General features: G+C 45.9%; 1 protein-coding gene and 2 non-coding genes across 3 annotated transcripts; 2 read left to right on the forward strand and 1 right to left on the reverse strand.

The window, feature by feature from the left end:
• The first annotated feature begins 1,602 nt into the window (after positions 1-1,602).
• Positions 1,603-1,675, forward strand: TRNAA-AGC (transfer RNA alanine (anticodon AGC)). The gene has a single exon. It is a non-coding gene; the product is annotated as a tRNA-Ala (tRNA).
• Positions 1,676-4,970: 3,295 nt separating this feature from the next.
• TRNAI-UAU (transfer RNA isoleucine (anticodon UAU)) lies at positions 4,971-5,063 on the forward strand. The gene is made up of 2 exons: positions 4,971-5,007; positions 5,028-5,063. It is a non-coding gene; the product is annotated as a tRNA-Ile (tRNA).
• Positions 5,064-10,237: 5,174 nt separating this feature from the next.
• ORYCUNV1R1565 (vomeronasal 1 receptor oryCunV1R1565) lies at positions 10,238-11,140 on the reverse strand. The gene has a single exon (NM_001167252.1). The coding sequence runs from the start codon at positions 11,138-11,140 to the stop codon at positions 10,238-10,240; it is 903 nt and encodes a 300-aa protein (NP_001160724.1).
• Positions 11,141-14,706: the final 3,566 nt, after the last annotated feature.

A 14,706-nucleotide genomic window follows, 5' to 3' on the forward strand; every position in this document is an offset into this window, starting at 1 on the left:
GACTTCTAGTAAGCCAGGCTGGGCTTAGGATTGAAGCTTATTGTACAAAATGGCAGTGCAGCCACAGCCTAAGGTCATACTCCAGATAATATGGTAACATTTTACTAACACGTCGGACACTCACCCAACTCAACAGAAAATCTGATGAAAACCTGGCAAAGAATCTGAAGGGACATTTTACCAAAGATGAGGCAACAAGTATATTTAGAAAAGCTCAGCAGGGAAGCACAAATCAAAACTACAGTGAAATATGATCTCAAATCTATTAGAATGACTATCATCAAAAAGTACAACTTAGCAAGTGCTTGGGGAGGTGTGAATTAAAAAGAACCTTGCACTCTATTGGTGGAAAATGAATTAGTGGAGCCATTATGGAAAATAGTATGATGCTTCCTCACCAAAATAAAGACAGAATTTGCATGGGTCAAGCAATGTCACGACTGGTCACCCACTAAAAGGAAATGAAATCTGTTTACCGAGAGATACTGGGGCATCCATGTACAAGACAGCTTTATTCAAAATAGTCTAGACATGACCTCAATATCACTGTCCATGAGCTAGTAAATGGAAAAATAAAATGTGGTATAGACACACAAAGGCATGCAATTCAGCCTTTAAAATAACAAGAAAGAAAGGGGGAGAAAGAGAGAGAGGAAGGAAGGAGAGGGAGGGAGGAAGAGGGAGGGAGAGAGACTTGTCACTGCAGCAGCATGGAAGAGCCCCGAGGGCGCCATGATGGATTAACTCAGGACCACAGAGAAGAAGGCACGTGATTGCCCTCAGGGGTGGGATCTGAAAAGTCCCACTCGCAGAAGCAGAGAGAAACGTGCTGGGTACCGCGCGCCGGGAGCAGCTGAGGGTGGGGTGGGGGTGAAGATCCGAGGAGGTGCGGGTCAAAGCACGCGGGTCCGGGTCCGGGAATGAGGAGACCTGTTGCCCAGCACGGCGGCTGGCCTTGACGCGGACGTCGTGTGAGGACCGCGGCGAGCAGGCTGTAGTTCTCCACAGACAGGACGTGGGCAGCGAGTGCGCACAGCCTGGAGGACCCGGTCACGCGCATTTCATACACAGCGCTCGCTGTCCACTAAAAGAGCGCGTTTCCAAGTGGTCACCACACAGCCACCAGGGAAGACAGACGTCCTCCTGGCGGTGTTTCCGTGGTGTAGCGGTCATCACGCTGGCCTCCCACGCGAGAGCTCCCCGGTGCGAAACCGGGCGGGAGCAGCGGCTTTTGCCTTTTCTTCTTTCACCCGGGAGGTGGCCCCCGCCCTGGCCACCCCGAGCTTCAGTGCAGCCCCGCGAGTGGCTGCTCCCCGGCGTCTTCTCCCGAACACGCGGGGCTGCGCCGTGGGATTCCGGCGGCACCGCGTGTCTCGGCGCCCACCCCCTCGTCGGGCCGTGTCCCCTGCAGGACGGAGGCGGCGCTGGCCTCGCCCGACCCCGGCCATTGTGGGTAGACTCTCCCTGGTTGGGGTCCCGGTCGTGGTGAGAGGGGCTGACCTGCTCTGCGCTCCAGCCGGCCCCGGGAGCAGCCCAAGGCGCAGATGTGCAGATGTGCAGCCGCCAGGACTCAGGGAAACCAAGGAGAGTTTACAGTCAGCCGGGGAATTAGCTCAGGTGGTAGAGCGCTCGCTTAGCATGTGAGAGGTGGTGGGATCGATGCCCACATTCTCCACAGCTTGCTTTTGAAGAAATCCAGAAAATACCCGCCACAACACTCCCCTGGACACAACAAGATAGGACTCGCGGTTACCTCACAGGACAAGGCTGTAAGGTGCATACTTGGGGCTTTTCCCCTATTGGGTCAGAAGAACTGGGGTCACAAAAGCCTAAGATACTCAACTGTCCTTTTGCTCCTCGGTTGCTTTGGTAACTGCCCCTAATTTAGCACAGGGCTGCAAAAGCCCTGCACACTGGATGGCAGTCCCAGCTTCCTGAACAGGAAGTGAGCAAGTGGAGCACTAAGTCCACGGGGCCTGCTGTGGCTGTGCAAACATCCACAAGGTGGACTCCCTTGGGGACTCCTGGGCAGACCTCTGCCATGTGACATGAGTCTCTCATGCTACACAACACACTATGGACTCTGAGGACTGACCACTGGCTCCCACACACTCCAGAAATCTCTCCAAACATTGCAAAGCTTGAAAGTGGAGTGGGCATTGAATCACAACACAGAGCTGGTGACACTTGCAAGTCACACACACCTGTGCACTGCCTGCAAAAACAATAGTAGCAACCCTGGATAAAAGACACAGAGGAAACAGTGCTGGACGCCCAGCTACATCCCACATTATTCAGCATATGGATAACTGGGAAATCCTAATTCCTGTGGGAATGGCAATGCATAGATACCAATGATGAGAAGGTAATAACACCCAGTTGTTAAAAATTGGATAAAACCAGGACCAGGGGTGTGGTTCAGTATGTTAGGTTGCTACCTGCAATGGAGGCATCCCATGTAAGAGTCTGGTTCTAGTCCATGCTGCTCCATTTCCCTGAAAATAGGAAAGCTAGGAAAGATGGTGCCTGGGCCCCTGCCATGGATGTGGGAGACTGCACTGGATGGAAGACAGCTCTCAGAGCTAACGCTGCCTTTCAAATACACAATATGTCTTCTTTGTATCAGAAGAGAGAATGGTGATGTGAAAATCTATTTGCATCGTCAATGGCTAAAAGCTTCCCAGATTTGCAAAAGATAGCATCTGACAGTTTCAAAAATTTCAACTTATCAAACAGCGTAAACAAAGAAATTATACCAGGCTCATCACTATCAAACTGCTAAAGAAAAAGGTTCTTGCAAACTGCCAGAGGAAAATGAGAGGAACACAATTTTAATGCTTATGGTTTTTCATCAGAAGACTCTTGCTTGCAACACCACTCAAAGGAAGACATGGGAACAAAGTGTCTACCCTCTGAGGACACATAAAGCAAATATGGTCAGGGCCAGAGCTTCAAAAATGTCCTGGGAGACACATCCTTGAAATATGATCCATTCTTAAAAAGAAGATTCTGCCATTTACAACAACACAAATTATGTGGCTGCTTTTATGCAAAGTGAAACCCCCCAGACACAGAAAGAAAAACAGTGCATGATTTCCCAGGTCTGTGGACTCTAAAGCCAGCTGCGTATTCAGGAGCTGAGAGTGGAAAGGTGGTTGAGGGGCAGAGACACAGGGATATGGTGAGGAGCTGGCCTAGGAGTACCAAGTTGCTGTTCCTGGGAGGAGAACCCAGAGATGGAACCACACAGAGCAAGGCGACTGCGGTTAGTACAGTGTCCTGTGCTGCACCCCATGTGCAAAATGCTAACCACGTGAGATGGGCACTTTATTAGTTTGACTAAGGGAACCACTTCATTGTGTAGATATGAAGACTATGCATTGTTTTAAAAGTTTTTGCACCAAAATTAATTGATGTTTTAATTTTACTTTCCATATACTTTGTCAGTACTTTTTTATATACAGTTTTTACTTTGAAAACACAAAAGGAGACTGGGATAGAAAATCCTGCTGATTCTGTACAATCTCTCACTGTCATCCACATCTCTCACCTGCAAGAACGACACCCACTCTAGTGAAAACGCGTGCTTACTTTGAAGTAGCCCCTTGACAGTAGGGACTCCATTTTGGGGCACTTGAGACTCCATTCTGGGAAAGCAACCCCCCCATCATGAGACTCTGGTCTGAAACTATGATCTCAAATAGTCGGACAATAGCAGTGCACCACATCACCCTTGGCAGAGCACAAAAACCCCCTAGCATGATTGCTCAAGCTTAAAAGTAGAAAGGTTGCACCTGGGTTACCTGGGCTAATAATGAAGATGTGATTTGTCTATGTCTTAAGGTCATAATTGCTGATTGTAAGATTTTAGCAACCACTTAGCAACCGTGTATTCTCTCCCCCCTCCCGATTTTGCAGGTTTTGCCTTTATAAACCCTATACTTTAGTTCCTGGGGCTCCTCTGTTCTGGTATGTTCAGAGAGCCCCAACATGTTGGATCAATAAATCTTTAACCCTTTGCTGGTTGCATGAGAGAAAGTCTCTTGGAGTCGTTCCTGGGGCGGTGGGCGTTTTCGGACCTAACAACTTCTACACAGCTCCTTATAACGTCATGTTTCTGGAAAACAAATGCTCATAAGCCCACTTTCATCTAAAAGATGCGCAGAACCGCGGAGACGCAATCTGGCTGGTTTATGGTGTTTTCCCCAGGTGAGTCCCTCCCTCAGGTCCCAGAGAGCCGGGGCACAGGGAGGGAGCAGGCGCGGGAGAAGCGGCCACCTGGTAGATGAACCTGGATGTACATATGCATAGTGAAACACACCAGCTACAGAAAGAAAAATAATGTTTCGTTTCACCGTGTGGATTCTAAAACCAGTTGCCCACGTGGAAGCCAAGAGAAGGAAATTGGTTAAGAGGGGCCTGAGACCCAGGGCAAAGGTGAGGACCTGGTCAAAGGGAATAAGCTAGCACCTAGGAAGACCAGGAAATTTAGGGATGGAACCACAGCAGGAGGGCTACAGGTGTTATTGCATTCTGTACTCTATTTTTTTAAAAAAAACTATTATCTCTTGAGAGATTTCAGCACGTTGCCGGGTGGGACGGGAGGGCGGTTTTGGTAACTCCCACTCAAGGGGCTCCCTGGTCCCCCGAGGACTCCCGTTCCCCCAGGCCCGAGACCCCCGAGCCAGCGGCCGCGCTCTGCCTGCTCCCCAACCAGGACGCGTCCGATTTCGTTCTCGCCGGCAGAGCGCGCTCGGCGCCTCCAGCCGGTGGCTCCTGTGGGGACCGAAGCCCAAGCTAGGCCGGCTTCCCGCGCGCCCGGGGACACCCGGCCCGGGGCCCTGAGCGCACCTGGGGAGACTCGGCCGGGGACTCGGGTGGTGCCAGGGCTCTGGGACAGCGGAATGCGAGTCACGGCGCCCTGGGCTCTGGAGTAGACCGAGTGAAGAGTGACATGAGGGGACCTGGGTGTTCCAGTGGCGCAATCGGTAGCGCGCGGTACTTATAGGGCAGTGCTCGTGCGAGGGATGCCGAGGTTGTGAGTTCGAGCCTCACCTGGAGCATCGTTTTCCAGTCCCCGGTTTCGTGACTGTCCTCGACTGTCCCAAACGCGTTTGGGAGCCTTTAATTCTTTGCCACCCAACTCCCGTTGAAATCTGTGGTGCAGCAGGGAGTAGCTAGACAGTAGAAATCTACCAGCTGTCTTTCTGTAATGCAAATTCCGTCGGGCTTGTATTCTACAAGCTTTTTCTTGACAGAGTCCAAAATCCCTAGCAAACTGTTTCCCGAGAAATGCTGGTCAGTATTTCAGCCTCAGCTCCTTGCATTTTGACCACCTGTGGTCTCTCTGCCCACTTATCTCTGGTTATCTCCCCCTCATACCGCATTTGTTCATTTTTACAAGCTTTCCCCCGACGCCTGAGATACTAATAGGTGTGGGACCTGGATCCTTCTCATTCTTTAATTGAGCTTTGTGCAGAAATTCCAGTGGAGCTGGGCAGAAAACTGGGAGAAGAGGGAAACACTCGCTGGTCTCCAGCCTGAGCACAGCCTTCATTAGGATGACAGACAAGAGTCTTTCTCTTTTGAATTTCTGATTGGACCCAGGCAGAGCTTCCAAGTTTAATTTTCAGATCTTTTTCCCAAAGAGGCCTTCAGAGATGTGTACAAGTATGTCACAGGATCTTTGGCTAGAAAGTGATAGGGAAGGAAGACAAATAGATTGAAATCTGTTCAGCAACCTAATGGCGGGGGCTCTAATTCACATAGTGCCTGTGGCAGCCCCTGTGCACCAGAAGCGGCATCAGTGATGGTTCTTGGGTGTGATGGCCTTGTGCTGTTTACTCAGACAGCTTGGGCAGCACTGAGGACCAAAACTGTGCAGACGCTTCCCTCTTCTGAATCTCTGTCCTTCTCTCTGCTGCTACTGGGAAACCCCACTTCAGTCCCAATGCCTTACCTCATCCATGTCATCTCTTCTTTCCCTGGTTGGGGGGGGGGGTGCTAGGGTCTTCCATGGCCTTCCTTAGATGGCGAGAAAATACATTTCACCTATTTATAATATGGCATATTAATCACTAAGCCATACACCTGCTGCCATTATTAATGTTTTATGGCTTCTAGCATAAGCTAAAATAAGTTTCTTAAACATCATAAAACCATCCAGAAGTGAAAATACCTATCAATATCATTTTAATTAATATTCAAGTGTAACCATTTTCTTTTTTAAAAACATTCATTTATTTATTTTTAAGGCAGAATTACAGAGGGCAAGAAGAGGAGAGAGGGAGAGAGAGAGAGAGAGAGAGAGAGAGATCTTCCATGCACCAGTTCACTCCCCAAATGGCTGGGACTGGACAAGAATGAAGCCAGGAGCCAGGAACTCCATCCTGGTATCACATGGGTGGCAGTGGCCCAAGAAACTGACTCAAATTCCATTGCTTTTCCATGCACATGGGCAGGAAGCTGGATTGGAAGTGGAGCAGTCATGATTTGAATTGGCACTTGAGTATGGGGTACAGTCATCACAAGCAATGGCTTAACCCACTGCACCACAAGGATGATGTACAGATATAGCTATTTTCCAATTTCTGGTATGATCTAATATGCATGATATGTCTCATTTTAGGATCTTTTTTTCATTTCTCTTGTGTAAATTTCATGAGATTATCATTAACCTTAGCATTAGAACAATATATACTATGTGTAAATTCCATCAAAATGTGTTCTCTCAGGTACCTTGGCTCAATCCTGTTTTCTTAATTATCTCTTTTTAGACTTTGAACTCATCTTACAACTCCACCCATTTTTCTTAGACCCTATTTTGTAATAAAGGGTTATTTTTATCACTCATACTTATTCTACAATTATATCCCTTTGAGGTTTCAGATTTCTGTGGGAATCCCCTATAACATTTCCTAGTTTTTACTGTTCCCTGTGTTGATCTTCACTCAACTGAATATGATACGGTTGTTAAAGCAGAAACTCCCGGATCATAGTTTTTGGTAGAGGAGGGTAACACTTGTATTTTGCCCTTATTTTCTTCCAGACTTTCTGATTTTACCTCCTTTATGGATCTTAAGGATACTAAGCCAAAGATATTTTTTAAATATTTATTTATTTATTTGAAAGGCAGAGTTACAGAGAGGGAGAGACAGACAGACACATGCACACCCACACACATATACACACCACACACACACACACACACACACACAGATCTTGTGTTTGCTGATTCACTCCCCAAGTGGCCACGATGGCCGAAACTGTGCTGCTCTGAAACCAGGAGCCAGGAAATTCATTGGGGTCTCCCACATGGGTGCAGGGGCCCAAGCACTTGGACCGTCCTCTGCTGCTTTCCCAGGTGCATTAACTGGGAGCTGGATCTGAAGTGCAGCAGCTGGGGCTCAAACCAGCACATGCCCCTATGGGATGCAGGTGTTGCAGGTGGAAGCTTTACCTGCTAAGCCACCATGTCAGCCCAAATCAAAAAAATAACTTAAAAGAAACTTAAATATTTATTGAGAATTAGGTTGCTTCAATATAGGGGGTGTTAGAATATTTGTTTCATAAGATTGCAAGGAACGACTAGTTCTAAAAGTTTGTTATTTTTTTCCATAGGTTCCTGAGATAAGCAGCTAACACAGAGTTCCTACCAATCTGAAGAATAAGTGGGGAGCTCCCTACTTACTGACTCACAGTTGCCCACCTGGGCCTCTACCATTATCCCCACTGCAACTCCTAAGCCCCCATGTTTGTAGCTGTGACTGCTGCTTTCTTCCTATCAATCCCCTCCTGTTCTCACACGAGAGCCTATGCTGTCTTCTCTGTTACATTCTGTTGGAGGCATTTGCTTTCTGTCTTCCAAGAATTTCTTGAAACCGTTTTACCCAATATATTGCTAATTATTTTTGTATTTCTCTGTTGATCACTTTTTAATTTCATTGAAATAATATTAATGCAGATTATGTGGGAAAAGGAGGAATAAATATGTTTTTAGCCTTTCTTCTTCAACTGTTAGATATCTAATTTTGTATAGAATAAAAGTAATACTATGGAAAGCTTAGCGATAAGGAAACTTAAGAAATATTTTATTGTTGTGAAATTAATAGGGCACAGGTATAAGTTATCTTGGAATTTTCCAAGGTTGAACTCTGAGTTGTCTTAGCCACTCAAAAGGATATGTAGAGTTACAAACATTTCCTGCATCATTATTTTGATTCACAAAGATGAAATCTTTTCTTGTGGTTGATTTCAGCCACAAGTTCAAATTCAAGACATGCTTACGATCAAGGATTATTTGTCTCTGCTCAAATCTATGACAATTGAAGGTAGTGTCATTAGAAGTGGCATCATATCAGCATAGAATAAACTACCCATACCTCAAGGAAATGATTGTCCATGAGATCAAAAGTAATACAGTGGGGAACTCATTCACTGTGGGTGAGAATGTAAATTAGTGCAGCCCCTATGTAAAACGGCATGGAGATTCTTATAAAAACTAGAAATAGAACTGCCATTTGATCTAGCAATCCCTCTACTGGCTGTACATCCAAAAGACATGAAATCATTGTAGCATAGAGACGCCTGCTCCACCATGTTAATGGCAGCACTTTTCAAAAAAGCCAAGATACAGAATCAACCAATGTGTCTATTATCTGATAGATGGGTGAATAAAATGTAGTATGTATACACAATGGAATATTATCCTGCCATAAAAATGAAATTCTGTCATTGGTAGCAAAATCGATGGAACTGGAGGACATTAAGTTAAGTGAAATAAATCAGACACAGGAAGACAAATACAGCATTTTACATCAGATGTAGAAGGTAAAAAAACTCAGTCTGAACACGGAATAGTAATTACTAGAGACTGAAGATCTATGGGGACACAGAGGGAATATGAGTAAATGAGGCCAAATCAGAGTTACCTTGAAGGAATAGATTTCTAGTGTTACACAGCATAGTGGAGTGAGTACAGTTCACAATAACTTATGACATATTTTCTGGGCAAACAGAAGAAAGGAGCTCCAGGGCTATAATCATCGAGTAATGTCAAAGAAGGGGACCTAGATTTGATGATAACATATTGTATATATGCATTGAAATGTCTCACTGAAGCCCATAAATATGCATTAGTATTGTTGTTAATACAAAAAGTTTTTTTTAAAGTAAAGTGTAATGAGGTTTATTACTCTTACAGTACATTGACAGAGGAAAGCTGGAACCTGAGTTGTTGGCCTAAACCATGCTTTCCGTCTGATACCAAGATTCTTTCAGTATCCAGAGAGCACAGCACCAGATACCCAAGCTCCACTCTTTGTGCTCCAGTTTTCACACAAGAAGTCTCACTGTGACCATCACAATGTGCTGCTCTTTCCTGGAATTTCAAGTCTGCCAGTCCTTTTCTGTAATTTCTCACCGCACACAACATTCCCCTCTCCATTTCATATCTTCCTATCTATGCATATTTCCATCCTGGCTTTTATTGAAACTTCATTTTCTGATAATTCATGCCTAATAATCTGCATTAGTTATTAATGACTAAATAATCCATTGTCACTTTGGGTCAATCACTATTACAACAACTTAAATTGATTGAAGATATGTCTCAGATAAATAGTAGCTTCTGAAGACAGATTCATGTATCCCTGGATCACAGTTTTCACGTTTTTCTTTGTTCCTCTCCTTCCAAAATGACTGATCTCGTGAGAGCCAGGGTCATGAGTCACGTACGTCTCCATGCAGAGAGCTGGCAGCCTGACTAGTAAAAGAACACGTGCCAGTAGAAAACAATGTTCTTCAATCAAGCTTACATTTAGAGGTTGTCAAGTAGTATAGTTTTACCATTATATTCAAATATTTGCTGAGGATTTCTAAAAAAGGTTTTGTTTTCCTAAAGTGTGTGTGTGTGTGAATACACACTTTTTCTCTGTTACTTTATTTTTTCCTTCATGATCAGAATGCTGATTAAAATACAACAACAACTGTGCAAGCCATAAAAGAAAAGTCACCTGGCAGGTATGGCAGAATGGGAAGTTGGCAAGATCTCTCTTTCTAGGCTCCTGGAAGCACTGAACCAGCTTAGATTGCCTGCTACCAGATTTATTCTTAAAATAAAGTCTATTTGCATTAGCCCTGATGAATTTAATGTTTTGATGTATGTCAGGAAAGGCAATCCCTAGAAATATATCTTTGTACCTGGAGGAATCAGTACAGAACAAGTTACCTGCATTCCTCAGTGAGCTCTCCAGCATTCAACAAAGTGAACATCTCTGCTAATCAGAACAAAAGGACTGAGACAGGCATAACTGAGTTCTAGAAGTATTTTAATATTTAAAATTGTGGAATCCCTGGTCAGGGTGGACCCTGTGTAGAAGGAGAAAATGAAATCTGTCCAATAGGAGAAGAGGAAACAGGTCATGAGAACGAGAGTGCTCTGAGTAGCTCTGACCTCTGGGCTGGGATGTTTTGCAGTCCTGGAGCTCTGGAGGTAGAGGACGCGCTTGTGATGTTTGTACAGACGGAGAGCCATGTGCCCACTGCTCCAGCCCATGGCACTCTGAAAGGTGAGGTCCCGAAGGGCCATGAGGGAGAGGAAAAGCCACCTGACTATTTGCCCAGCTGGTAGCATGTAGCAATATTCAGCATACATTCTAACTCCAGACTCATTCACGCTGTTGACTGCTGTGATGTAGTGGAGCAGGTTAGAGCTTATGAGAAGACTAACGACCCAGAAGAGGAGGAGGTAGGGAAGAAGCTGCTGTGCACTGCGGGGTTTGAGTTTTCTCCACCAGGTGGTCCTGGGACTGACAGTGACAGCCTGGACTACGCTGAGGAGGCAGGTGGTGCAGATGGAGAGGCTCCGAGCCACCCTGTTCAGGTAAATCACAGCTTTGCAACCAATGTCACCTAGGAAGTTACTGAAATAAATGACTATGGTTATGACTCTGACCCCTGTGGTGCAAATAATGGCTAAATTTGAAAAAGCCACATGGATGAGGATAACATCTGTGAGTTTTTTTTCAGGACCCATGACAAACATATGTACATATTTCACAAGCACAAGGAAGTTCCCCACAATTCCAGGCCAAATGAGAGAAAGGAAGATTATTCTCTTGATAAGGTCATTCCAAGTCATCTCTGCCTTCATGGATGGAGCTAAGGAAAACCTTTTGAGGTATATGAAGAAAAAGAGGTTATCAACTTCAGGTCTGTGGTTTAGTGAAGACAACAGTGTCTAAAATAAGTAAAAGCCCATACTTCTCTCTTCTTTCCTAGCAGGCCTCTCATCTCTTCCTTGGTCTCTTTCTTGCATTTGTCTTGCTTCTGTTAATACAGAGATAGTGATAATATCACTTTAAATGTAAACTCTGTATTATTGTATCTATCTGCCTTTCCACAAGAACTTTCTATATTTCATTTATGTACACGAGGACTTGTTCCCTAGAAAACCACTGACTATGAATAATGTCACTCCATCATGATCCTTAGGCATGATCCTAAGGACCTTCCCCGTTTATCGCTTTCACTCAAAAACCAACCCAACTGGGCAGTGCTGGTGCCTCTCACATCCTCATTACCAGCCCTGAAATGATTATTGAGAAAGAAAAACACCACATGTTCTCATTTATATGTGGAAGCCAAAAAGTTCATCTCAAACAAATAGACAATAGAAGCGATGTTACCAGAGGCTGGGAAGGCTGTAGAGGGTTGCAAGGATGGAGAGAGAAAGGTTAATGGGGAAGAAGAGGAGTAACTTCTAATGTTCTACAGCACAGCAAGATATCTATGACAGCAGTTGATCTTCTTTTTCAGAATAGGCAGTAGAGAGCATTTTGAATGTTCCTAACACAAAGATATGATAAATATATGAAGTATTTGGACATCATAATTAGCATGCTCTGATCATTACACATTGTATTCAGGTATTGAAATGTCATGCTGGACCCCACAAATCTGTACAATTGATATGTGTTAATAAAAATACAAAGTGTACTAACAAATCACATATATGTGAATGGCGAATTTCCAAAAAAAGAATTGTACTTCACCATAAGGAGTAGCTTACCATCTCCCCAAACTCTCTGCAGGTATGTAACACAGAGGGAGAGGATAGCTGAGGTAGGACTGGCTGGGCTAAGGCACATGTCCTGCTCTTCCTCCGGGTGGGATAGCATGCAAGTTTTTCTTTCTGTTTTCTTCCTTCCTTCCTTCCTTCCTTCCTTCCTTCCTTCCTTCCTTCCTTCCTTCCTTTCTTCCCTGCTTACTCTGTCCTTACTCTTCATTTCTCCCAAGAACAATCATACGTAAGACCTTGGAAATACTACCTGGTCTCATTAAGAACCAATGTTCTTATCTCTAAATGGGATGATGCTTTGTACCAACTGGATCCACTGTGAGGACTAAATGAGCACATGTATATAAAGCTTATGTCAGTGCCCTGCAAGAAGAAAAGACTGATTTTCTAGATGCAATTTTCAGTGTCATTGCGTGTCTTCACAGTGGTTGTGGCGTTTCTGAAGTCTCTATAATTACATACTCTGCAATGTTGAAAGCCTAATGAAGGGAAAAATTCAGAAAAAGAAATCATAATAAATAATCCAAAAATGTTCCATCCTAAAAAGACTTAAGGATACCATAAGGAAGATACACACTTAATGGAAAAAATCCCAGTGCTGGGAGGGAGAGTGCAGAAGGGCAGGGAGCCTGGGGGAAGAGCTCCCCACTGCAGGCTGAAAGCCCACTGCTGCCTGATGCCCCCAGCCTCCCTCATGCCTGGGAAACCCAGCAGCCCTGGGCTCAGAGCATCAGTGGTGCTGCTGCACAGCAGCTCCCTCCAGGGCCAGACAAGCAGACACTGCTGGGTGCATTGGGAAGGGATCCCCATGCTCTCCCTGGGTCCTCACACCTTCCTCTTCCACAGGCACAGGGGAGCTGAGACCCCCCCTCTCCCCACCTGCCCCTGACCAGCCCTGCCTGGGGCAGCCCCCCTGGCACTCAGCATCACTCACCTGAGCAGTGTGCAGGGGCTCTGGCAGGAGCTGTGGAGAGCAGCACAGCCAGGCCTCTTTATCCTTCCCTGAGTCCCAGCGCTCAGGGACACTCTCACTGCTGTCAACATGTCAGTGTCAGGAGTTTGGCTCTGCCAGGGGAAAAGGCTCCTTGTGCACGCTGTGGAACATTGGGGCCGGCTCTGCCCTCTCCCTGCTGGGCCCTCATTTGCTGAGCCCAGAATCCTCCTGGTCCTAATTGTGGTGAACCTGCCCTGATGAGCAGAAGGCAGCTGGGTGAGGAGCAGGTGCAGAGGGCTCTGGGTTCCTGGGACCTGATTATGTTCTCATCCCACCCCCTCCACTCACCACTGAAGCTCAGGACCAGCTGGGAAGCAGTCTCTGAAAGTTAGAAATGGTGACTCTCTCAACCTTTTATAAGCTTGCCATTTGTTTTTATTTCTAAAAAAAGTGTCAAGAACAGAATTCAAGTTGATTAATTGTACAACTTTCACCGAAGTTCCCAATCTGCTAACACATTTTAGTGTTATCCAATGTCAATCGTGAGTAGAAAGGTCTTAAAGATGTATATGAAGATAAACTTGCATTTCTGTTTTTCCCATTTGACTTTGTTTTTTGTGTATTTTTGAGCTGCACTGATATAAAGTCAGTTAATATCCATCAGTGTGTGAATTAGCAAAAAGAGGTTTTTCATAATTTGATTGTAATTTTTAACCATCTACCACAAGCACTTATATCTGCCAATCTGTGCTCTGGGAAGGCAAAGTTCAAGTAGTGTTGTGCTGACAAGTTGTTTTGGGACTGTCATTGTGTCTTTTATCTGCACCAGCCTGGAAAGTAATGTGGAAGAAAGGTCCACAGATTCTGCAGCTGTGTTTACAGGTCGCTACTCCTTAGAATAGCTTTTTTCTAATATATTATCTTAAAGGCAGCTTACAAATATACTTTCTGAACATTTAAAAGTACTCTACATTGTGGAAAAGCCACTGAGTGCTAGAATCAGGGGCCATCCTGTGTAGAAGAAAAGGGGCTCCTGGGTGCTGCCACTGTTTCCTTGCCCAGTGCTGGCTGCATGCAGAGAATCAGGATTACAGCCCATAGCTGTCTGCCCTTCTCTGTGTGTCCAGCTCTTTAAATGTTCACTTCCAAAGCATCATAATGCCACTGCGCTGGATGCTCCAGTTCTGCAGTTACGGTCCAGAGCTCACTGGGTGCCGTGTGGCCTTGGTCTCAGGATCACCCATCAGCTCTGGGGCCCTCAAGCCTTTCAGAGATGGCCTCTTTCTCATCTGTCCAGCAGACAGCAAGAAGGCAGCAGCCAGGCTGACACCCCGCACCCCCTGCAGTGCAGACTTGCCTGGGGGCACTGCTCTCATCCCCACCCACCCACCCCCTTCCTCAGAGCCCAGCCCAGGCCCTGCTGCAAGGGAATGTGCTGCCCTGCATGGACACACAGTGACCTCACGTTCAGGTGACACTGTCCCAGCCACAGGAGCAGCTGTGCCAGGTTAGTGGAGGTGGGAGGAGGAGGGCCCAGTGGAGCTGATCTGATGGCAGACCCAGGGTTTCCTTACCCACTCCTGAGCTGCACAGCCCAGCGGCCTCTGCTGCTGTCTGGACCTCTCTGACCACTGGGCTCAGCCAGGCCTGCTTGGGGCTGGGGACACAGTCCCTCACTCACATGGCTCCTGCT

Source organism: Oryctolagus cuniculus, chromosome 5, assembly GCF_964237555.1.
Source record: "Oryctolagus cuniculus chromosome 5, mOryCun1.1, whole genome shotgun sequence".
Lineage (NCBI taxonomy): Eukaryota > Metazoa > Chordata > Mammalia > Lagomorpha > Leporidae > Oryctolagus > Oryctolagus cuniculus.